This window comes from Zingiber officinale, chromosome 9B (genome assembly GCF_018446385.1).
Source record: "Zingiber officinale cultivar Zhangliang chromosome 9B, Zo_v1.1, whole genome shotgun sequence".
Taxonomy (NCBI): Eukaryota; Viridiplantae; Streptophyta; class Magnoliopsida; order Zingiberales; family Zingiberaceae; genus Zingiber; species Zingiber officinale.
In genome coordinates, this window is record NC_056003.1 from 19014827 (window position 1) to 19041568 (window position 26742).

General features: G+C 40.2%; 1 protein-coding gene across 1 annotated transcript in view; it reads right to left on the reverse strand.

The window, feature by feature from the left end:
* LOC122024078 (cycloartenol-C-24-methyltransferase 1-like) overlaps positions 1–25710 on the reverse strand; it is a 29855-nt gene extending 4145 nt beyond the window's left edge. The window contains exons 1-2 of the mRNA XM_042582617.1: positions 25598–25710; positions 24823–24922 (exon numbers count right to left, since the gene is read on the reverse strand). Coding sequence (XP_042438551.1) covers positions 24823–24905 — 83 coding nt within the window. The 5' untranslated portion in view covers positions 24906–24922; positions 25598–25710. The remainder of the gene's footprint in view (positions 1–24822; positions 24923–25597) is intronic.
* Positions 25711–26742: the final 1032 nt, after the last annotated feature.

Consider the following 26742-nt stretch of genomic DNA (forward strand, 5'->3'; position numbering starts at 1 on the left):
ATATCAAGGATAGAGGGACCAAGTCATATAAGATAATAGCTACGAACAAGTTAGGTCGAATCTCGACTTTCTCGTCACTTGGATAGCGATGATACATTGCTAGATGCAACTCATTGCTTATGTATCTAAATCTTGATTTGGATACATTGCCAACGTTACGAGAACCTATTGGGTCATACACAAATAACAAGTAGATTTGGAGATGGGTTCATATGATGAATCATTGGATTAAGTTTAATCCGAATTAGACTTATTGAGTTAGACTCAATTAGATCTAATTATTGGATTAAGTCCAATTCAAACTAGACTCAAGAAGTCAATTCAAATTAATGAAATAGTGATTCATTGAATTTGAAATTGCATGAGATTAATTAAGTAAGATTCGATTGAATTAGACTTGAGTTAGACTGCAAGTGAATTAGACTTCAGTTAGACTCCAGTGAGGATTAATAGAGATTAATTCATTGAATTTTCAAAATTCATTGAGTCATTCAATTTTTGAAATTGAATTAAAAAATGAAGAGTTTCAAGTGTGGTCCTTAATGGAGAGTGAATGTTCATTAAGGCACATTAATTGAATTAATGCTCATTAAGTGTTTTCATTAGATAAAAATACTTAAGCATTTTTCCTCTCATATTTTGCACACTTCTTCATTCTCGTTCCTCTTCTCTACTCCTCTTGGCCGAAATTACCTTGCTTGGTTGCTAGCACAACTTTAGGTAATTTTCTTCTCTATGTTTGTGAGTTTTTGAGACAAACAGAGATACTTGTTTGTGTGGATACCGTAGAGGCGCGAACGTGTGATCGTGCTGAGATCCAAGCTGTCTGGAGTCCGTGAGCACGCATCAAAGGTAACCTTTCATGCTCTTTTATAAAACTTAGTATATTATCTTTCCCTTCGCATAGATCTCCTACAGGAACTAGATGGTTTCCGCTGCGCATAAGCGTGTTTAGCACTCTAGTTCCTTACAGTCTAGTATAGCTGAAACAATATCCTGTATGGTGAACATGGAGCTAATCTAAAGAAACGGGTTTCTTTGTTATGCATCAAAAGTCTAACTAGATATTTGGATTGATGTCTATTTATGGATCAAATAAGCATGTAGTGGCAAGAATCACATAAAAATTAAAATATAGATGACAGTGCAAGGAAAGTACTTTGCAAGATGAATCCATCACAACTAAGTAATTTACATTTAAATACAATTACTGATCATGAGAGAGTGGATGCCGACAATGTTATTATTCAAAACCTCATGCAAGGGCGCTACAACAATCGTACCAAGATAATACAATCCTGCTAAAATAAATTAACTCAAGATCCATATGTCGCACTTGTTGGATCATGTAATTCCTTCAATAAATGCTAAAAGATGTATGGGGCACTTCTTTGTTGGCATGGCCAACACATTCTCCGGCAAAGATTTACCAGAGTGCTCATTTAGTAGTTGCTTATCTCATTCCGTCTTAATCATAAGGCCACATGTGATGACTCAAACTAGAGAATTGCTGGCGATTAGAATATCAAAATGTGGAAGATCAAGGAATTTCATATCTCTTATTTATAAAATAGAATGAAAAGTTGAGATAATACACTTTTAGTAAAATGAAAGCTCCAAGTGTGCTTTAAATTTAAGGAATAATTTTAGCTGCAAGAAAAACACACAAGGATGGCAAAGGCTAAGTATAGTGATTCTGGACTGCTGCTTATTCAATCAACCAACACTTACAAAGTGATCCAGAGAGTTGGTTAATGCTGCTTGGCACTTACCTTTGATGGAAATACATCCAAAATTTTCAAAAAATTGAAGTTCCAAAAAAATGGGTCTATTTGAACAGGAATAATTGAAAGATGGAAAGCTAATTCCATTATTATGTCCTCCCATGGTGAAAGGGGGCACTGCTTTAGATTCATAGAAGCATGGCTAACAAGAATCATATGGATAACATGAAAGTAACCGTTTTATTCATCTAGTTTAGTCAAACTTGGGAGCAAGACTCCAACTCTTCCTCTGGCTAAAAATGGTCAACTATATGTTCATCTTCTAAATTAATCATCCACATGGTGTTTCTAATGCTAGTTTGGTGTATTGCAAGACACTAGGAGTATAGATCAGGATAAAGGGAAATTCAAATATAGAGAAGAGAAAATATACGATATTGATTTAAAACAAGTTATAGAAGATTGATTAGCAATAAAAGGGTGACAATAGAAAATCCCATGAGCAGCAATGCAGCAGATAATGACTCTGGGGCACCTAGTGATGAGAAGGCATCAGCGTGGAAGTATTTATTCATTTGATTAATCATGCTGAAAGAGAAACCAACACATGAATTGAGAAATAATCTACATTTATGTTTGAAGGTTGAGATTAAAATACATATCTCTACTATTAAATCAAACATGTGTTGGATTTTATCCCACTATTCGGTGGGCTTATATGTTATTTATAAGCATGCGGAATTATGCCATTAAAAAATAAAGTCATTAAGCGATCTAATTAATGGTATTTGTGGGTTTGTATAATTGGATGTGACTTTACATGTGTAGAACCTGTTAACTAATTTCATTATTATCTATGAGCTAATAATAAAATTGGATATGTTGTTATTTATAGGGCATAGTCCTTGTAGGATTAAGGATTTTGACATATTTCTTTGCCATCCATTGGTGAAGAGATTACGACAGCATCACCCTGACTTCTATGGAAGGCTTGCCCCTTGTTCTTCTTCTCCCACAAGATCTGGATTTCAATTAAAGATAATAGCAATTCTGTTGTATTTAGGTCATCTTTATTTTGGCCACCTTTTATTCCAATTTAAGTTTGAGTTTAGTTAAATTACCACTATATGATTTTCGATGTAACTAGATCTTGTGAATATTTTCCTGTTTTCTCTTGAGTTCATAATTGTTCTAGAATTCATGTGGTTAGAAAAATAATTATTCCATCAATTGGTATCAGAGCCATAGGTCGTTTCATTAATATCATAGAGATAAAGGTAAGGTTTTCATTGATTTTGATTTTTGTTTGCCACACTTTGATCTATTGGTGTAAAATGATACTTGTTCATCGAAAAAATGGAGAAGAAAACTTAGGATTTCATTGATTTCAAGTTCTTCATGTTTTTCCACGAACATCAGCGAAGAACAACGATGATTTTTGGTAATCGTCGCCACTTTAGTGTAAATCGATGCTAAAACCCTAATAAATCTGGATTATTCGACTGATGAATTCGATCAGTTGTCATCGATGAACTATAAATTGTGAATAAAATGTTTCTTAGTCGACTGGGCATCAAGGACCAGTCTACTGTTCACACATGGGTCATGAATAGAACATTTAAGAGTCGGTTGTCATTAAGGGTCAGATGACTATTTGCCCACTAGTCGCAAATAGAAATCTTCTTAGTTGACTAGGGTACTCGACTGGCTTTGGTAGTCGATTGCCATTAAGGGTTAGTTGACTGTCTGCCCACTGTATCGAACAGAAGGCTTAGTCAACTAGGGTACTCTACTGCCATTAAGAATCAGGAGATTGTTTGCCCATGGGTCGCAAATAGAAGGGTTTCAAATCGATCGCTGCTCTCAACTGGTTGTTACCAATTGATTGTCATTCATTAGCAATTGAATGTTATGCATAAATATGAACAATTAAGGTTGATCAATTGATTATTTCGGTTCAGTTAAGTTTTTAGAGTTTTCTTGAGTCTATCTATGCACATGTTACTGAATTGAACTAATATCTCGACCCAAAGGAAAATATCTTAGGTAAGTTTAGAACATTTAGTGTCGATAGACATGTATCTATGCTAAAAGTAATTGACCCAAAGAAATATTATTTTTAAGCCAGATATATGTTTAAGGGTAGCTCACAACTAAGGAATAAATTTTTGTTCAATCATGCACATAATATGTCGATCCAAAGAAGACATATTACGTGGCTGATTAAGGTCATTGTGAGTTATGTACTCAAATAGCTTATATAAAGTGTAAATTATACATATAATGTGTTAGCCCAAAGGAAGACACATTATGTGGCAAACTAAGGTTTTGAGTTATATAAGAGAGTATAACAATTATATTTTAGTCCAAAGACGGAATATAATCTTGTATTTGGTATCTCATTAAAGAGGTCATTCATGCACATCTTTTATATTCCATAATTCAAAAAATTATCTATCTATGTTCTTGTCTATTAACGTGAGCTTAGGGTGCATTTTCTCTTTTAGTTCAGTGTAATCAGTAACTGCTAATAATAATAATACTCCTATACTTACTAGATCAAACATTGTCGAATAAAAAGAATACATTATTGTAGTACTGAATAGACTTAAACTATGCATTGAGATATGATCGTCCCGTACCTCTTACTAGTGTTAGCATTATAGAGCAGAAGATTGAATTTGAAAAGTGGAAGCGATCTAATTGTATAAGTCTAAGTATCATGAAAATTTCAATTCCGAAACGTATTAGGGGCTCAAAAACTGAAGGAGAGAATACTAGGAATCTCTTGGAGTAACTTGTAGACCATTTCACTTCAAATGAAAATGTCGAGACAACTACGGTGTTATCAAAGCTATCTCAATGTGGTATAATGGAAATAAAAGCATAAAGAAGTACATAATGGAGATGTCTCATCTCATTGCAAGACTAAAGATGCTAAAACTTGAAATGTATGAGAGTATATTAGTGCACTTTATCTTAATGTCTTTGTCTGCACAGTTCACCCCTTTTAAGATTTCTTATAATACTCAAAAGGAACAATGAACATTAAATGAGTTTATTGCTCAATATGTGCAAGAGGAGGAGAAACTAAGGTGTGAGACATCTGAGAGTGCTCACTTCTCATTTGCTTCTCAGGGTTTGAGAAAGAAATGAAAAAAGACCAATTTTAAAGGGAAAGGGTAAAAAAAAATAGTAGATTCTAGGGTTTCTGGTTATTAAAAGTAAAGAAAATAAGATAAGGAATCTCATTATTTCTTCTATAAGAAAAGGTTATTGAAGAAAGACTGCTACAAATATATCAACTAGAGTGCTAAGAAAGGCAAACTTCTAAACTTTATTAGCTCGAAAGTCAACTTAGCAATTGTGCCTATTGACACTTGGTGAATAGATACTAGTGCTACTATTCGCATAAATGGTGGTAAAAGGCAAATACGCTCGCCCCCAACGCCCCCACCAACATGTTCCAAGGCCAACACGGAGGAGGTAAATCATGGTTGGCTACTTGTAAAATACCGGAAAAATGACGATTATTAATAAAGGAATTTTTGGAATTTTTGGACATTTTTCGGGAATTTTTCATTGCTCGTACGGACGAATTAACGGGGATAAAAATGGGGCCCGGAAAAGCCTGTTTAAGTTACCCCGTTTAAATGAGGAAAAGTTGATTTTTTCCTTTTTCTTTTTTTAAATTCTTTTTCTCTTTTTCTTATTTCTCATTCTGTTTTCTTTCTCGCCGAAACATCCCCGCGCGCCTCTCCTCTCCCTCACTCCCGAACCCGACGCCAAAAGGAGCCCTAACCGCCGGCTACTCGGCGGTTCTCTCCTCTTCTTCCTCATTCCCTGCCCCTCACGACGACAGCATTCTCAGCCCTAGCACCGCCGCCCGACCGCCTGCCCTAGCCTCTGGCCCGACTCCAGTGATGCTGATTCTTCTCTCCTCTGTCCAGCCGAAGCCTCGTCTGCCGTAGCCCTTGCTGTGGAGTTTCCAGCGCCGCCGCTGCAACTCACAGAGCCTCCCTTCCTCTTCTCGTGGACACCTGGAGCCGCCGAAAATCGAGCATCCGAACCCTAGGTTGGGTCCCTGAGCACTGGCCGGAATTTCTTTTCTGGTGTCTCTGTTTGACAGTGCCGAAGACAAGGAGTTGTGCCCTAGTTTTGCTTTTCACAGTGGTTCTGTCTTCATTGTGATCTGCCCTAGCAGAATTGGGAAGGTAAGGGCCATACCTAGCTGTGGAATTAGGTTTGTGGCTAGATCTCAGTTCATGTTTTTCTTTGCTTCTAATCTAGGTCACGGATTGGTGAGGTTTGGTGTATTGTGGGGTGTTTTTGATTTTTGGCAGCAACCCCATCCCGCAGCGGTAAGTATTTGGTTTATGGATTTAGTTGACACATTTTTGATACATGTTCTAGGTACGACTTGATACATAATTAATTTGGTTATAGGGTGATTTAGGTTTATAAGTTGTATAACTGTGTGATTGGGGTTCATGAAACTAACCCTAACTAGTCAGTGGATTAGAAATTAGTTTAGCTATTTGTTTATAATTAAATTAGCTAAACTATGCGATTTAACACAGGACTTTGACGCGAGACGAGTATCTCGGAGTCAGATCGGACCTTTCTATTTTCGGAGGCGGGTACTTTGACTTATGTCTTTTGATATGCATGATAATATGTTTAACATATAACAATAATTGTGTTATCTGTTTGTTTCTGTTGGTCGCTACATGATTAGTTACATGTTTATTTGTTTATTTATGCTGCACTGCATGATATCTACCTGATCACATATGCTTTAGGTAGTGAACCAACCACATGCTATGATATGTTCTGGATCTAGGGTTTTTTTTGATACCCTATTTGATTGGTGTACCTTATATTTGATACTTCTTCCAGTGGTACACACTTGTATCTAGTTATATGGACTATGCCATATTTTTAGTATCATGCATCATGATTGCATGCTGTGCGATTATCGGCTCTACTTTGGTTGAGTCCATCGCCAGTTACATGTACTGCACACACCACCCATGGATTAGTTGTATATCTGGCTGGAGTGTGGCGGTTCTGCTGTTTGGCTCCGTTGGTCAGGTGACTCAGCGTGGTAGCCTTTGGCTCCGTTGGCATTTAGGGTAGCAGCGTGGTAGCCGGCAGATGGTGGACTCTGTTTGGCTCCGTAGGTCAGGAGACTCAGCGTGGTAGCCGGCAGAGATTTTTCCTCCCCGTCGTTGTGTACCGGGAGATGAGAGCATTGAGCTCCCCCATTTATGATTTGGGGCCAGAGGACAGGAGTACTCCGACAGCATTCCGTCCACTTAGTCACTGTCAGGAGCAGTGAGGTCAGAGTGCACGGTCACCATATGCATTTATTTCATTTTATTGTTGTGATTGCTGCACTTATATGCTGCATTTGTATGGATGCATTTGATTGACATGCATACAGGATTATGATTTCTTCGGTCTGACGACCTGTTACCTTTGTACCTTGATCCCGGTTAGTACAGTTATCTCCTGATTTCGTTTCTGTTGCATTTATTTCTTCTCGTATTCAGGAGACTGTATGCATGATTAGTGTTGTCTGTTATTTGTTTTATTATGCATATCAATTGTACCTGCTGAGTGTTGGACTCACCCCGCCTCCATTGTTGATATTTTCAGGTTGAGGCTGTCCGCTGACCCCCCATCTGCACGTAGAGCTAGTTCTCTATTAGTTCGTTATTTGTTTTATTTTGGTCTTTTTCTATATCAGACTTTGTTTTAGTATTGTCTTTGAATTTTTCATATGGATATTGTATGGAGTGATACCTTTTGATGGATTTTTGATATGATATTGGATTTCATTCTACTACGTGCCTGCCTAGACGGCAGAAGAGGTGAGTTCGTTGGATTTGAGCTTTACGAGTGTAGTGGAGTAGGGTGGATTTCGAGTCAGAGTCCTATTGTTATTGATTACTATTATTAACTGCGTGGTTGTGACAGCCAGAGGCTGAATATCTTTATAAACTGCGTGGTGTTTATTTTTATTTATTGTTATTATTCCAGCCGCCTGTGGCTGAGGTATATGAGATGTAGCAAAGTTTCAGATTATCCACCGTATAGGGGAGATGCTGCCGAAATTTCTTCGGACAGGGACTCCTCCGGGGCGTGATAATTTAGTGGTATCAGAGCTTAAGTTTTATGATCGTTGTTTTTGTATTTTGGATATTTGAGATAACCTGATACCTGTTGATATGGTATCAGAGCGCCAAAGCTTGGCGATACTTGTTGGGTTTTCGTGTGTTGGATTTTTGAGATTTATCTGATACCAATTTATTGGTATCAGAGCAGGGTGTGATACCTGCTTTTAGTATTTTGGACATTTTTATACTAGCCCTAGTTGCGAGACAGATTAGTCTAGGCAGTTATTTGGGTTGCACGGATTTTCCGTTTCGATTTTTGTTATGGACTTCTGATATTGATTTATATGGATTTCCAGTGTTGTTTTTCTCGTACGGAATTCCGAGGTCAATTTGGGGGCTGGACAGCGACGAAACATCTCCAGACAACAATTAGGTATGGTGTCATTTTGGTAGTTGTTTATACCTGTAGTAATATCTGTAATATAATTTAACAGATATGAGGCGATCTACGCGTATTGCGGCGAGACGTGGTGCTGGACGAGCACGTACGAGGACCGCAGGATCTCTGGATGCACTAGAGATGCCTTCTGTTGATGAGCCTGTCAGCCAGGGACAGACTCAGCATACTGTGGTTGCGTCGGGCCTTCAGACTCCGATGGCTCCCTTAGAGGTACCTATCTCAGCTGCACCGACAGTTCCGGTACCACCAGGGATACCATTAGCATATCCGACACCAGCTCCAGCTCAGTCTATTGCGTACTCGGCACCACCGCCACCTAGTACCCAGCGGCGCCTGTGCCCCCAGTACCTATCGTGTACCCAGCAGCTCCGGCATTAGGGATATCGGTTGCTTCACATCCGGTACCAGTGCCTACCGTATCTCCAGCCGCGGCCACCTACATTCACCCTAGAGTGCCACCGACAGCATATGCTCCCGGTTACCCAGCAGCCCCGGGAGTACCTCCTCCAGTTTATACAGCGGTACCTTCTGTAGCATCAGCTCCAGTGTTTCCGCCAGTTCCGACAGCCGTACCGACACACCTCATAGATCCTGTTGCGGCACGAGCCAGGATTCCAGTGTTGGCAGAGTCGATGAAGAGTCGATTCACACTCTTCCGAGGAGACCGAGATCCGAGTGTGGCCTTGTCTTGGATTGAGACTATGGAGCGTACCTTTTTCTATATGGCTTGCTCCGAGTGGGAGAAAGCAGAGCTGACTGCTTTTCACTTACGAGACGCTGCTGATACATGGTGGCTCACCCATCGTTCCATCATCGGTGAGCAGAACATCACTTGGGCCAGATTCAGAGAGGCTTTTGAGAGCCGTTTCTTTCCACGAGCTTATCAGATGGCTCGCCGGCAGGATTTCCTGAGTTTGCGATAGAATAATCGGCGATGGTGAGTATATCTGAGTTTGATTGCGATTTTGTCGAACTAGTTCTTGATTCACGTATCGTGATTCATTCGAGGCCGGATGAACATTTGCAACTAAGACTCGGTCTTGGTATCACATCTTATGCGGAGATGTTGGGCAGAGCTCTCATTATTGAGTCGAGAGAGTTTTCGGATAGGAAAAGGAAGCGAGTCGACATCCGGGATCCAACCTCGAGCTACACCAGCAGAGCGAGGGCGTAGTCGGTCCGATCGAGGTATATCCGGGGATCACGTAAACCCCGTAAATCGTGATGCTTCTTCGGACGCTCCGGTCTTCCCAGCAGAACCGGAAACAACCCGCCAGTGACATTCGTTGTTTCAGATGTGGGTCCAGAGATCATATCATCTCAGCTTGCTCTCTGGGACAGTCAGACATCTGGACAGATCCAGCAGCCTCAGGCTACACCACAGGAGAGCAGGCGTAGTCGGTCAGATCAGGGTATATCTGGGGGATCACGTAAACTCCAGAAATCAGGACAGTCTTCTTCTGGACGTTCCCGGTCTTCCCAGCAGAACCGGAAACAACCCGCCAGCGACATTCGTTGTTTCAGATGTGGGTCCAGAGATCATATCATCTTAGCTTGCTCTCTGGGACAGTCGGTTTGCTTTTATTGCAAACTGCCTGGGCACCAGAGTCGAGATTGTCCGCAGAAGACTCAGCATATGACTTCCAGAGGATCTGATCATGGAGGACAGTCCAGTCAGTCTGGAACTTATCGAGGAGGGCGAAGAGCCCAACCTTTGCCTGGCCAGCAGCCGAGTGCTTCACCTGCAGCAGCGGCATTTGGTATGCTTGGACAGGAGTATTCCAGTGCTTCCGTAGCATCTCAGAGTTCTGTTCCGAGACTTTATTATCCGATGCAGGGGCAGTACCAGACTCAGTCTCAGCCAGCTGCATAGTATCAGTCGCCGTCTTCTCAGTCTTCTCTGGCGCAGTATCCAGCACCGCCTCAGTGGCAGGCTTCTGCCCAGCCGCAGCAGCCGCTGGCAGCGTTACCTCCTCCTCCTCCGCCAGAGACTGGACGTGTACATGCAATGACTAGAGAGGATGCACAGCGAGCCGACGGATCCGTTTTCCGCGGTATGATTTCTATTTATGTCTTATCTGCAGATATACTGATAGATACTGGTAGCTCGCATTCATTTATATCTCGCACTTTTATGCGGGAGGTTGGTAGATTACCCACTTTCAGACCCCAGCGATTGACCGTCTCCCTACCGTCCGGTGATTCATTGGACGTCACACAGGAGGTCAGAGGTTGCCCGTTAGATTTTGGCAACCTAATACTTACAGTGGATCTTTTAGTATTAGAAATGGTCGATTTTGATATTATTCTTGGCATGGACTGTTTGTCAGCATATCATGCCACAGTTGATTGCCAAACGAGGGTGGTCACATTTCGGCCTCCGAACCAACCCTCGTGGGATTTCACTGGCATCAGAGACGACGGCTTATCGATCATTTCGGCGATACAGCTCGGGTTATTGTCACATGGTCGGGGTTTTGTTATCTTTGATCAGTCGAGGACAGCAACTCTCCGACGCCTCGTAGTCCGGAGTACCCGGATGTATTTCCAGGAGCCGGTTTGCCTCCCGGAAGGCCGTGGAGTTCGCTATTGAGTTGATTCCGGGGACTTAAGCTCCTTATCGTATGGCACCAAAAGAGTTGAACGAGCTGAAGGTTCAACTCCAGGAGCTTTTAGACAGGGGATTTATTCGCCCTAGTGTTTCCCCATGGGGTTCTCCGATATTATTTGTCAATAAAAAGGACGGCACCATGAGGTTATGTATTGACTACAGACAGCTGAATGCAGTGACCGTTAGAAATAAATATCCCTTACCACGGATCGAGGATTTGTTTGATCAGCTCAGAGGTACATCAGTGTATTCTAAGATTGATCTACGATCCGGATATCATCAGCTGAGAGTCAGAGACTCAGATATTCAGAAGACAGCTTTCCGTACTCGATACGGTCATTATGAGTTTTTGGTAATGCCATTTGGGCTTACCAATGCTCCAGCGGTGTTTATGGACTTGATGAACCGCATATTTCTGGAGTATCTGGATCAGTTTGTTATCATTTTCATTGATGAGATATTAGTCTATTCTCATTCCGAGGAGGAGCACGTACAGCATCTTCGCATAGTCTTGGAGATTCTTCGACGACATCAGTTGTACGCGAAGTTCAGCAAGTGTGCGTTCTGGCTATCCTCAGTCGGTTTTCTGGGACACGTGGTTTCTAGTAGAGGTATTTCAGTTGATCCTCAGAAGATCGAGGCTGTCACCAGTTGGGAGCAGCCGAAGTTAGTTCAGGAGATCCGTAGTTTTCTAGGATTGGCCGGATATTACCGACGTTTTGTCGAGGGTTTCTCGCGTATTGCTATGCCGCTGACACGCCTTACCAGGAAATGCGTGAAGTTTACGTGGACTGAGGATTGCGAGACCAGCTTTCAGGAGCTGAAGCGGAGATTAGTGTCGGCTCCAGTTTTGGTTTTACCTTCTGGAGAGGATGGATTTGTACTTTACACCGACGCATCTCTTCAGGGTTTGGGCGCTGTTCTGATGCAGCACGGCAGAGTAGTCTCTTATGCTTCTCGTCAGTTGAAGGAGCATGAGAAGAACTACCCAGTTCATGACCTAGAGTTAGCTGCCATCATTTTTGCTCTGAAGCTATGGCGACATCATTTGTACGGTATTACATTTGAGATTCTCACTGATCATAAGAGTCTCAAATACATTTTTACCCAGAAGGAGCTTAATCTCCGACAGAGGAGATGGATGGAGTTCCTGAAGGACTACAATTGTACCATTAGCTACCACCCGAGGAAAGCTAATATGGTTGCCGATACTCTTAGCAGGAAGTCCAGAGGGACTTTGGCTTGCCACCGGACTTCGGCTTGATTCAGAGTTTTTCCGAGTTAGACCTTGAGGAGCGAGGATCTGAGGGTATTCGTTACCATGGTTGCTCGCCGATCGTCGATCGGGGCGAAGATCCGAGAGGCTCAGTGGTGATCGCATTGTCGGTTATTGGCGGTCGGAGATAGCTTAGCAGAGTTTACACGAGACGAGGAGGGTGTTATATACTCCGAGGCAAATTATGCGTACCTCGGCCTCATCGGTCTTACAGAGCTACTTTAGGAGGCTCACCGTTCTCGATTTGCGATCCATCCAAAGGGACCCGTATGTATCGAGATTTGAGACGTTCCTACTGGTGGAACGGCATAAAGAAAGACATCGCGGATTTCGTAGCTAGATGTCTTGTCTATCGCCGGTGAAGGTCGAGCATCGAGACCGCAGGATTACTTGATGGATTCCTATTCACCGAGTGGAAGTGGGATCACATTACCATGGACTTTGTGGTAGGATTGCCGAGGACACGACGAGGCCATGACGCGATTTGGGTAATCGTTGATCGATTAACCAAATCCGCATTTCTTAGCGATCCGGAGGAGATCCCTGGATCGATTGGCAGATCTATATTGTCGGGAGATCATCGACTACATGGTGTTCCGTTGAGTATCATTTCGGATAGAGATCCATGGTTTACGCCTGCTTCGGGAGAGTCTGCAGCAGCCTTGGGCACACGCTCCGTTTGATGACTTTCCATCCAGCAGACAGATGGGCGGTCGAGAGGACTATTCGGACTCTTGAGGACTTGGCCGAGATCATGTGTTATGGATTTTGGAGGCGCTTGGGAGGACCATCCGCCGTTAGTAGAGTTTGCTTACAACAGATTTCATTCGGCTATTCAGATGGCACCGCTTGAGGCGTTGTATGGTAGACCTTGTCGGACACTCCTCTAGGATGAGGTTGGAGAGGCCCGATTGTTGGGACCTCAGAGAGTTCAGCAGATGCGAGTTGGTCCGTACTATCGAGACGGAGGATGTCGAGGCGCGGATCGCGAAGAGTTCTGCCGATCGGAGACGCAGACCACTAGAGTTCTCTGTTGGTGACCATGTATTTCTGCGAGTTTCACCCACGAAAGGGGTGAAGAGATTTGGCATCAGAGGTAAGCTAGCTCCGCGGTACATTGGCCCTTTTGAGATCTTGGAGAGGATCGGAGCAGTAGCTTACCGACTGGCACTACCACAGTCCCTGTCAGGCGTCCACGATGTATTTCACGTATCTATGCTGAGGAGATATGTACCTGACCCGACGCATGTGCTGGCAGATATTCCAGTTCCAGTTCAGCCTGACATTACTTATGAGGAGGTTCCGGTACGGATTCTCGACCGGAAAGAGCGTCAGTTGCGGAACAAGACTATCCGGCTGGTTAAAGTCGAATGGTAGCATCATTCGGACGAGGAGGCTACTTGGGAGCTCGAGGATACGATTCGAGCTCGATATCCCCATCTTTTCACTTGAGGTATGTGAGTTTATTTACCGTTCAGCATTTATTATTATTATCTGTTATTAGTACTTGTTGATGGTAGATACTGAAATTTGGGGACCAAATTTTTATTAGTGGGGGAGAATGTAAAATACCGGAAAAATGACGATTATTAATAAAGGAATTTTCAGAATTTTTGGACATTTTTCGGGAATTTTTCATTGCTCGTACGGACGAGTTAACGGGGATAAAAACGGGGCCCGGAAAAGCCTGTTTAGGTTACCCCGTTTAAATGAGGAAAAGTTGATTTTTTCCTTTTTCTTTTTTTAAATTCTTTTTCTCTTTTTCTTATTTCTCATTCTGTTTTCTTTCTCACCGAAACATCCCCGCGCGCCTCTCCTCTCCCTCACTCCCGAACCCGACGCCAAAAGGAGCCCTAACCGCCGGCTACTCGGCGGTTCTCTCCTCTTCTTCCTCATCCCCTGCCCCTCACGACGACAGCATTCTCAGCCCTAGCACCGCTGCCCGACCGCCTGCCCTAGCCTCTGCCCTGACTCCAGTGACGCTGATTCTTCTCTCCTCTGTCCAGCCGAAGCCTCGTCTGCCATAGCCCTTGCTGTGGAGTTTCCAGCGCCGCCGCTGCAACTCACAGAGCCTCCCTTCCTCTTCTCGCGGACACCTGGAGCCGCCGAAAATCGAGCATCCGAACCCTAGGTTGGGTCCCTGAGCGCTGGCAGGAATTTCTTTTCTGGTGTCTCTGTTTGACAATGTCGAAGACAAGGAGTTGTGCCCTAGTTTTTCTTTTCACAGTGGTTCTGTCTTCATTGTGATCTGCCCTAGCAGAATTGGGAAGGTAAGGGCCATACCTAGCTGTGGAATTAGGTTTGTGGCTAGATCTCAGTTCATGTTTTTCTTTGCTTCTAATCTAGGTCACGGATTGGTGAGGTTTGGTGTATTGTGGGGTGTTTTTTATTTTTGGCAGCAACCCCATCCCGCAGCGGTAAGTATTTGGTTTATGGATTTAGTTGACACATTTTTGATACATGTTCTAGGTACGACTTGATACATAATTAATTTGGTTATAGGGTGATTTAGGTTTATAAGTTGTATAACTGTGTGATTGGGGTTCATGAAACTAACCCTAACTAGTCAGTGGATTAGAAATTAGTTTAGCTATTTGTTTATAATTAAATTAGCTAAACTATGCGATTTAACACAGGACGTTGACGCGAGACGAGTATCTCGGAGTCAGATCGGACCTTTCTATTTTCGGAGGCGGGTACTTTGACTTATGTCTTTTGATATGCATGATAATATGTTTAACATATAACAATAATTGTGTTATCTTTTTGTTTCTATTGGTCGCTACATGATTAGTTACATGTTTATTTGTTTATTTATGCTGCACTGCATGATATCTACCTGATCACATATGCTTTAGGTAGTGAACCAACCACATGCTATGATATATTCTGGATCTAGGGTTTTTTTTGATACCCTATTTGATTGGTGTACCTTCTATTTGATACTTCTTCCAGTGGTACACACTTGTATCTAGTTATATGGACTATGCCATGTTTTTAGTGTCATGCATCATGATTGCATGCTGTGCGATTGTCGGCTCCACTTTGGTTGAGTCCATCGCCAATTACATGTACTGCACACACCACCCATGGATTAGTTGTATATCTGGCTGGAGTGTGGCGGTTCTACTGTTTGGCTCCGTTGGTCAGGTGACTCACGGTAGCCGTGATCGATTCCGCTTTGTTTGGCTCGTTGGCATTTAGGGTAGCAGCGTGGCCGGCAGATGGTGGACTCTGTTTGGCTCCGTAGGTCGAGACTCGGTAGGCCGCAGAGATTTTTCCTCCCGTCGTTGTGTCTGGGACATGAGAGCATTGAGCTCCCCATTTATGATTTGGGGCGGAGGATGAGTACTCACAAAGATTCCGTCCACTTAGTCAATGTCGGGAGCGGTGATGTCGAGTGCACGTCACCATATGCATTTATTTCATTTTATTGTTGTGATTCTGCACTTATATGTTGCATTTGTATGGATGCATTTGATTGACATGCATACAGGATTATGATTTCTGACGACCTGCTACCTTTGTACCTTGATCCGGTTAGTACAGTTATCTCCCGATTTCGTTTGTTGCATTTATTCCTTCTCGTATTCGGAGACTGTACGCATGTGTTGTCTGTTATTTGTTTTATTATGCATATCAATTGTACCTGTGAGTGTTGGACTCACCCGCCTCCATTGTTGATATTTTCGGGTTGAGGCTGGCTCCCCATCTGCACGTAGAGCTAGTTCTCTATTAGTTCGTTATTTGTTTTATTTTGGTCTTTTTCTATATCAGACTTTGTTTTAGTATTGTCTTTGGATTTTTCCTATGGATATTGTATGGAGTGATACCTTTTGATGGATTTTTGATATGATATTGGATTTCATTCTACTACGTGCCTGCCTAGACGGCAGAAGAGGTGAGTTCGTTGGATTTGAGCTTTACGAGTGTAGTGGAGTAGGGTGGATTTCGAGTCAGAGTCCTATTGTTATTGATTACTATTATTAACTGCGTGGTTGTGACAGCCAGAGGCTGAATATCTTTATAAACTGCGTGATGTTTGTTTTTATTTATTGTTATTATTCCAGCCGCCTGTGGCTGAGGTATATGAGATGTAGCAAAGTTTCAGATTGTCCGCCGTACAGGGGAGATGCTGCCGAAATTTCTTCGGACAGGGACTCCTCCGGGGCGTGACACTACTAGCCTTTGGAATAATGACTAGCACATAAGGGAGGTATTTACCTCTGCTTTGCCGAGATTTGAACCCAGACCTCATGGTGGCAACACCTTATGTGCTAGCCACTAGACTATCCCGAGGGGGCTACTATTCACATAAATGTCACTATACAAGATTGTCTCAGGAGTTGACTATCGCTTCATGGTAAAATATATATCTTTACGGGGAATGACAAGAAGGCTAAAGTAAAGTCAATAGGTGTATTTAGACTTTATTTAGAAACTAATATCTTTTTAGAATTGAAAAATATATTTGTTGTACTGTCTTTTATATGGAACTTAATTTTTATTTCTTATTTGAACAAATTAGGTTATTCATGTTAATTTGGAATGAAATTTTTTATATTTTCCTAAATTTAGTATTGATTAGTAATAGTTCCTTAATTGATAAGCTATATAGACTAAACACCTTACTCACAACAAAATAATATAATGCATAGCATATGTACAAAATGTAATTTGACTAATGAGAATTTTTTCATGTTGTGATATAAGTGTTTAGAACATATATCCAAATGATGCTAAGATTAATGTCATATAGAATTCTCAATTCCCTTGACATGTGAAACTTTGATGTCTACATAGAGTGTGTTAAGAGGAAGATAACAAATAAAAGAGATATAGTTATGAGCCAATGTAGTAAAGTAGATAACACATACGAACATTTATGGACTATTTCTTAAGGTATTTTGGAACGGACACATATATTTTATTAGTTTCACAAACAAAGTATTCATGATATGGCTATTTATATCTTATTCATGAGAAGTTACAATCTTTTGAATATTTTCAAAAATTTTAAAATCGAAGTTGAAAATCAACTAGGAAAGAAAATTTAGGGCATTAGATCCGATCAAAGGAGTGAATACTACGGTCAGCATGACAGATCAGGTGAACAACATCTTGGATTGTTTGTGAATTACGTGTAGGATCGTACATCAATATATCATGTCTGATACTTCCAATCAGAATGGTGTAGATAAATGATGAAATCATACCCTAAAAGATATGATAAGAAGTATGATATTTTTTATTCTTTATTGAAGTCTTTATGCAGTGAAATACTCAATACTACAGTATACCTACTTAATAGAGTATCTAGTAAGATAGTGACTAAACCCCATACGAGATGTGGATAAGTAGAATTCATAGCATTAGACATTTACATGTATGGGCTGTCCAGCTGATGCTAGTCTTATAGGCCTAATGAAAAGAAACTAGACTCAAACACTGTCAGTTGTAATTTTATGGGATACTTTGAAAAGTTAGGGACTATAAATTTTTTGACCCCTCAAATAGGTCCTTTTTGAGATGGATAATGTCAAATTTATTGAACATAATGGAAGCATTAAGATTAGGGATGTATCTTCTGAGGAGGAAAGCATTGATGATCCTATTGAGGTTACTACTAGTACAATGAGTACAGGTATGGTATCTATACCCCACATTGTTGATATTGCATGTCCATTAGAAGTAATGAACCAAGATATTTTTGTATTATCTCTATTACAATTGGAGGAACCTTTCACTCAGGGTGAGATATTGCCTCATATGAATGAATAAGTATCTCAACCACTTCAACCACAAATGTCTTTAAGGCGATCCACTAGGGCAAGGAGATCCATGGTTTTCTATGATTATGTTATCTCCAAAAGCATGATTTTGATATAGAATTAGAAAGTGATTCTACATTGTTCCAAGAAGCCTAATAATTCTTTAATCTCAAGAGGTGGATCAAAGCCATGAAAGAGGAGTTGAAATCAATGGCAGATAATGACGTTTGAAACTTGCCGAATTGCCTATAAGAGCAAGACCTATTGGTTGTAAATGAATATTAAAATCAAACAAGATTCATTGGGCAATGTCGAGAAGTATAAGACTTACCTTTTTGTCAAATGATTCACTCAAAAAGAGGATATTTATTACAAGAAGACTTTCTCGTCCGTCTCAACGAAAACCTCCTTTAGGTTAACCATGACACTTGTAGCTCATTTTAATTTGGAGGTATTCAAGATGGACATAAGATTGCATTCCTTAATAGTGATATTGAGGAGACTCTATATATAGTGCAATTGAAGAACTTTGAGTCTAAGGACTTGAAACACCTAGTATGTAGATTAAAGAAGTTTATTTATGGTTAAAACAGGCATCCCGTCAATGGTACCGAAAATTTAATCAGGTGGCTACTTCATTTGGTTTTAAGGAGAACCTATTGATCAATATATATATGTCAAGTTTAGTAAAAATAAGTTTGTTATACTTGTCCTATATGTAGATGATATATTGCTGGTAAGCAATAATAAAAGTCTGCTATAAGAAATTAATTCATTTCCATCAAGTAATTTTAAAATGAAAGATCCGGGTTAAATATTCTTTATTTTAGGCATACAGAAATATCATAACTGATCAAGAGTGATTCTTAGACTTTTACAAAAGACCTATATTGAAAAGATCCTTATACGATAAAACATGCAAAATTGGCACCTGATGACACACCTACGTTTAGAGGTGAGAGATTTAGTTTGTAGCAGTATTCATGACTTGAACTTAAAATAAAAGAGATGTAACAATTTCCTTATGAGTTAATTGTAGGAAGTATCATGTATGTACAAATTCGTATGCATTCGGATACAACATATATAGTTGGAATGTTAGACACATATTTAAATAACCTAGAAGCGATGCACTAAAGAGGAATGAAAAGAGTGATGCAATATTTACAGAAACTAAAGAACAAATGCTCACGTCTTAGAGGTATGATCACCTGAAGGTGATTAGACATTCAGAATTCGATTTTGTTAGATACTTGAATAGCAAAAGGTCCACTTCAAGCTATCTTTGTATACTTGTTGGAAAGGATATTGCGGTGCAATCAGGCTCCGGATAAGAAATTTCAATGATTGACAATTATTTAAGTTTAGGTTAATAAGTTGGATCTCACTTGAGCTATGAGTGTGCATGATAAAAGAAGTCCAAGAAGGCCGAGGACCAGATTCTTGGCAAGAAGAAGTCCAAGAAGATCGAGGACCGGATTCTTAGTAAGAAAAAGTCCATGCAGGTTGGAAGATCAGATGGAAGATAAGGGAAAACCAAGAAGGTTAAGGATCGGTTTTTTAGTAAAAGGAGAAAATTCGAGCAGATCTCTACTATGGCAAATTACTATTCACAATCACTATATCAAATTACTATTCATAGTTATTGTCGTACTATTACTCAAGCAAATCCTAAAAATATCTCAAATCTCAATTTCTGGATTTAAAGTCTATTGGTTGATCGATAAACTGTATCAATCGACTGATACTCATGTTTCAACATTACTAAAGCTAAATTCTCATCTTACCTAGTACCCGATTGATCTTAATTTACCAGGACTTCTTTTACTTAGCATTCTTTCAATTTTGACCTGCTGAGACTTCTCGTTGCCTAGTACTCGGTCAACCTTGACATATTGAGATTTCATTATTGCTTAGCATCCAATCGACCTTGAACTATCAAAACTTTATCGTTGTTGGACATCCGATTAACTTTGATTTATCAGGATTGCATCATTGCATAATATCTTATCAAGCTTAACCTATCAGTATTTTCTTATTACCTATCATCTAATTGTGGGAACCCCAAGGTTGTTTTGATGTGATCAACCAAGTTAGGTTAGGTCCTGTGATGTTTTAACCTTGTGTCTAAGTGTGCAAGACCTTAGGAACACAAGCAGTCGTGCAAAAGACGTAGCTAGCGAGAAGGATGGCATGGGAGAGAGTCAACAGGCTAGGTGTGTCCGAGGGACGAGGTGCTGCAGAAGAGTACGCGGGTGGACGAGAAGGAAGCGTGCGATGTTTCTGAGGGACGAGAAGCCGGAGCGGAAGGTTGCTCGAGAATGCCGAAATTGGATTCGGGTGAGCCTTATTTCGGTTGGCCGAAATCACCCAAGTGAGTGGAGCAGAAGATCTAGACCGAGGTGAGCAGAACCGGAGTAGAGAGCCCGGACCACGAAAAGCCCACAAAGTTGACTTTAAGGGTCCAGGCGCTCGGAATCAATCCGGCCGCCCGGAACCCTTCCGGGCGCTCAGAATGTGACTTTTGATCAGATCATGTTTGACTGTGATCCGTTACGAATGGGATAAAATTTTATCCCCTTTCAGGCGCCTGGAGGGTTCTAGGCGCCCCGACTAAGGCTATAAATATAACCTTGCTCCAGAAGCTTTTCAATCAATTAAGCAATCACTGTAATAACACTTGTGCTCTCTTCTTTTAGTTTATCTTCTCATTTCGTTGGTTTCACTACTGTAAGAGGCTTCTCCGCCTGAAGGAGATACTTAGTGCGATCCATTCCTTGGATTAACAACCTCCCCGGTTGTAACCAAGTCAAATCCGTGAGCCTCGTTCTTTTTAGTTACTTTATTTAATTTACAAAAGTGTTCTTTTAAAGTTCGAGAAGGGTATTTTGGTTTTATATTGTGCAGGGCTATTCAACTTTCCGATAGTCGGCCACCAACGGTCCCAACAAGTGGTATCAGAGCTAGGACGCTTTAGGAGGACTAACCGCTGATTGAAGCAAAGACGATGACCGGACCAAGCATATACCTGCCAAAGTTCGAGGGAGAGTTCGCTAGCTGGAAAAAGCAAATGCAGGTATTTTTTAAAACTAATTTTGATTTACTTCTAATAATGGAATTCAATTTTATAACACAGGAAGGTAAGGAAAAATACTAGTGAACGAAAAAGGAGCAGGCCGACTATGTGGCAAATGGCTAAGCAGAGTTCCATATGTTGAGCGCCCTTCTGCCACAAGAAGTCAACCAGATCAGCAACCACGATTCAGCAAAGGAGCTTTGGGAGAAGTTCCTTGAGCTACACAAAGGGATGTCCGAAGGCAAGCTTGTGAGACGGGACTTACTCCGCAACCAGTTGACCAACCTACGGCTTGAAGAAGATGAAACAATTATGCATCTTCACTCAAGAATTAAGGAGCTCATCACCGGACTATCGAATCTTGGAGAGAAGATAAGTAACCGAGATTCGCTAAGGTACGCGTTAAATGAATTCCCTAGGAATACGAAATGGGCTTCACCAGTAGATGCTTTTTATATCTCTACAGACTTAGAAACTATTACCTTAGAAGAATTATTTTCTATGTTTAAAGTGTATGAATCGAGATGTGCAGGTATGAAGGAGCTGAAGCACAACATCGCCCTCAAGGTAGCGAGAGATGAACATGAGTCAGAATCCTCTCTCGATGACGAAGAAATGGTAATGATGGTAAGGCGCTTTAAAAAGTTGTTTAATTCAAGTAAAACTAACCATCTGCAGGGTAGAAAGAATAGGACGATCAGATGCTACAACTGCAATAAAGAAGGGTACGTCAAAGATAACTGCCCCAAGCTAAGGAACAAGGACAAGGACAAAGGAAAGAAGCCTGTCCAAACAAACAAGTTCAAGACACTAAAAGCGATGTGGGACGATATATCATCCGAATCAGAAGTCGAGGCCTTCTCCGGACTTGAATTAATGGCAAGTCATCAAGACGAGAACTACAATTCAAGCTCATCCGAAATGAGCATCGAGAGCATCGATGAAGGGGGAGCTACGTCGGAAGAAAGCAGTAGTTCAGGGGGAGCCACGGATAACGAGATCGACAAGGTAAGTCAGGTACGATCTCTTCCTCCCGATAAATTATTTAAGTTTGTTAAAATATTAACTAAAGATTACTCTAAATTAGAAAAAGAGATTAAAAATTTAAAATTAATTCTAGCTAAATCTTACCTGTTAGAAGAGTTTGACAAAGTAAAATTAGAAAATGATAATATGTAAAAAGAAATAAATAACTTAAAAAATCTTGCATGCTCATCTAATACAAATTTTAGAAAATTCAATAATCTAAATTGGTATTTTAGATATCACAAGGGACAAATTAAAAATATTTCAAAGAAATATGTACCTAAGAAATATCTAATTAACCCAATTGGTTGGAACCTATATTGGGTTACGAAGTCGTGTTTAACTTGAACCTTAATTTAAATTTAGCGCTTTCAGTAAGAAAATTAAACGTTTAATTTCTATATGAGGGTTTGTCTAGAAGTGGTTGATAATCTAATAACCAAGAAGGCCTAGTGTTTCGCCACAACTTGGAAGTCAAAATATTGAAATAAAATGTTTAATTGACTAACTGATAAAGCATTAAATTGGGATGAGTTAATTCTTTAGAAAAAAAATTTTACGTGGAAATGTCTCAAAAATATTTTGCAAAAATTGTGTGACTTAGATTTTTTTTTAAAAAAAAAATTCGGCTTGAATTTTTTTTAGAAAATTCTTAGAAATATTTTTTGCTTGAAAAAACTTAGCAAAATTTCTCAATTTTTTCTGTTTAGTCAAAAATATTTTTCTGCTTAAAATTTTTTTATTTATAAATTTTTACAAATTTTTCAGTATTATCAAAATTTTCAAAGTTTTCAAAATTTGATAAACTTATTTCAAAAATTTTCTACCTTTAGATTTTTCTTGATACCCCATTTTTATGTGATCAAATGGGGAGAAGGAAAAGATTAAGTCTAGGGGGAGGTAGATTCAAATTTTTTTATTTTTGTACTTTATTGCAGAATTTATTATTTTAACTTTATGTCTCTTTATCCTAGCTTAACTTGGGTTGCTCAAATCAAAAAGGGAGAGATTGTTGGAACCCCAAGGTTGTTTTGATGTGATCAACCAAGTTAGGTTAGATCCTGTGGTGTTTTAATCTTGTGTTTAAGTGTGCAGGACCTTAGGAACACAAGAAGTCGAGCAAAAGACGCACCTAACGAGAACGACGGCACGAGAGAGAGCCGACGGGCTCGGTGAGTCTGAGGGACGAGGTGCTGTTGAAGAGTACGCGGACGGACGAGAAGGAAGCGTGTGGTGTTTCCGAGGGACGAGAAGCCGAAGCGGAAGGTTGCTCAAGAAGGCCGAAATTGTATTCGGGTGAGTCTTATTTCGGTTGGCCGAAATCACCCAAGCGAGCGGAGTGGAATATCTGGACCGAGGCGAGTAGAACCGGAGCAGAGAGCTCGGACCGTAAAAAGTAAACAAAGTTGACTTTAAGGGTCCGAGCGCTCGGACCAGTCTGAGCGACCGAAACCCTTTCGGGCGCCCCGAATGCGACTTTTGACCAGATCACGTTTGACCATGATCCGTTACGAAGGAGATAAAATTTTATCCCCTTTCAGGCGCCTGGAACCCTCTAGGTATCCCGACCAAGGCTATAAATACAGCCTTGGTTCAGAAGCTTTTCAATCAATTAAGCAATCTCTGTAACAACACTTGTGCGCTCTTCTTTTAGTTTATCTTCTCATTTCTGTGCTTTCACTGATGTAAGAGGTTTCTCCGCCTGAAGGAGATAGTGCGATCCATTCCTTGGATTAACAACTTCCCCAATTGTAACCAAGTCAAATCTGTGAGCCTCGTTCTTTTTAGTTACTTTCTTTATTTAATTTACGCAAGTGTTCTTTTAAAGTCCGAGAAGGGTATTTTGGTTTTCTATTGTGCAGGGCTATTTAACCCTCCGATAGCCGGCCACCAACGGTCCCAACACTAATCAACCTTAATCTGTCAAGATCACACATCTTGTGCCAACTCCTTGTTGAACTTTTGACCTCCAAGTGTTTGATCAATTATGACCCACTTGGACTTTGCTCTTGTCAACTAACATAATCAAATATCGAAACTTAAACTTGAGTCACACCAAGCTGGATCAATCTAGTCAATTTTGACCAGAGGTTGATTGCACCAACAATTACATGTACCGTAAATAGAAGATTGTTGGATTTTATCCCACTATTTGGTGGGCTTACATGTTATTTGTAAGCATGCAGATTTATGCAATTAAGAAACAAACCCATTAAGTGATATAATTTATGATTCTTGCAAGTTTGTATTATTGGATGTGAGTTTATATGTGCAGAACTCATTAACTCATTTCATTATTATCTATTAGATGATAATAGAATCAGTTCTGATACTATATATAGGACATGGTTCTCGTAGGGATAGGGATTCTGACAAATTTTCTGGTTACTAATTGGTGAGGAGATTAAGATATCGTCATCTTAACTCCTGTTGAAAATTTATTCCTCGTTTTTTCTCTCCCACAAGATTTGGATTTTGTGGACAGTTTAGAGACGATGATGATTCCACTGCATTCAGGTCATCTTTATTTTGACCTTCGTCTATTCTAATTTAAGTTTTATTAAATTGCTGCTATATGATTTTTTGATGTAAGTAGACCTTGTGCATGATTTCCTATTTGTTCTTGAGTTCATAAGGGTTTATAATTCACGTGGTTAGGAAAAAAAATATTTGATCAACATGATCATTATTGTGCCCTTAAATTAAAGAAAGAACTGATACTAATCACAAGGCATTAAATGAAGAGAGAAACATACTGTTGAACAGCAGATTGAACATCTTTCTTCTTAATGTTGCCTCCAATTCTTAAAGCGAAATCCAAAACCTCAGAGGTTGACATCTTCCAGTCAGTTTTCTCTGCGTTATATATACGAATAAAATATAAACAAAAAAGGGACTAAGATGACCAAAACCCAAGGCAGAAATACAACTCGAGTTTGAGGATATGATCAAAGGAAAGAAACAGGTAGCAAATTTTAAAAGGGTCAGGAAAGATCAGAAAGTTTGAAAAAGGGCGGGTCATACTAAAATAGAAAAATCCTAAGAAGGTTGTAAAAGGAGGAAACAACAAAATCGGGCAAACTGATCCATGTAGATGGCAAAAGAGTAAAGGTGAATCAGTATTTACTTTTTCATTCGGAAAAAAGAAATACAAAGACGTAATTAATCATCAAGGCCTTTTTTTTTTCTCTCTAAGAAATAAGACTAAAAAATGGCATCTCCCAACATATATATAAAATTATTTGAAAAAAAAACATTTACAGAGCGAACGAATATCACAGGAAACAACATGACGAAGTGATCGAAAGAAAATGAAAAAACTACACAAACTGAAGAGAGATCGTTGAAACGACAGCGATCGAGTTTCATAGTCCCAGAAAAAAGACCACTGTTGTTACCAATATCACCTCGCTTTGTTGGCCTTGGCATAAGTGAAGACGAACTTGAGGAGTGAGGACAACAAATAAAAAGAAAAGAAAGACAAGGGATCCTAGAGAAATGCAGATCGAGAGGCAGGAGCAAGCAACTCACCTCCGGCGAACTGGGATTTGTGGCAAAGAGGCAGGCCGAGACAGGATCAGCAGCACTGGTGTGGTAATACTATATAGGAAGGAAGGCGTTCCAGGTGCGGGGCTGGGACGCCTGTCGTCCACATCTGATCTGTGGCCAGCAACGAGCGGGAAGTGACGTGGGATCGCAAAGTATCTTAATTATCATTTTCAGATTTTTTTTTAAAAACAAATAAATAACGCATGATCATATTCTTCGTTGTGGCATAGAGATAATATTTTATAATTATTTCGTCTTCCAGGTGCGATCAATAATGCTAAATCTCTTTTAAGGTAAACCTATTCTCCCATTAGAGTGAAAGTAATAAAATTAAATCTCTTTAAATTTCTCATAAATATTCTCTATCTAACATCAAAATGTATATTTTATTCATCTACATAACCCATTTATTAATGGAGAAAGTATTTTTATAACAAAATAACATTTTTAAAAGACATTTTAATATTAACTTTATATGTTAGGAGATATTTTAAAAATTTTAATAGACAAATGAGTAATAAAAAGACACAATATTAATAGATATATTAAGGTGAGTGAGAAATGAAAATTGGCCAAAAGGTCATTTTCATGAAAGGGTTATGCCGTCATAGTCAAGAGGAAGCGAGTGAGACATTATCATAAATAAGAGAAAATTAAAATGAAAGGAGGCTTGATATTCGAATGAGCGTAGATCCTCTGGACCGCAAAATGCGGTCCAGGGATGGACCACAAAGTGCGGTCCAGGGATGGACCGCTCCATTTATTGGTGGAATCCCACCAATGAACGACCCTTGATTCAGGAGCGGGCCAAGGGTACGGGTCCAGAGGATCCCATCCCATATCTGAATCTTTTGAAAATCTTCTATTTTAATTAAGGAGGATAGATCCTTGGTCCACAAAAAAATGGACCAGGGATGGACCACTTATAATTGCCATTGGATTGTGGCCATGATCCGTCCATAATTAATTGTGATTTCTTTCTGGATTCACCATTCCCATAGGTTATAGTTTGGGTTGAGACGGACTGTCGGAGGCCTCTCGGAGACTGCCGGTGGTGGGCAAGTGGCTAGGCTGTCAAGTGTCGAGCGAGGGTGACCTTCGGGCATGATATGGGTTATGATAAGCTG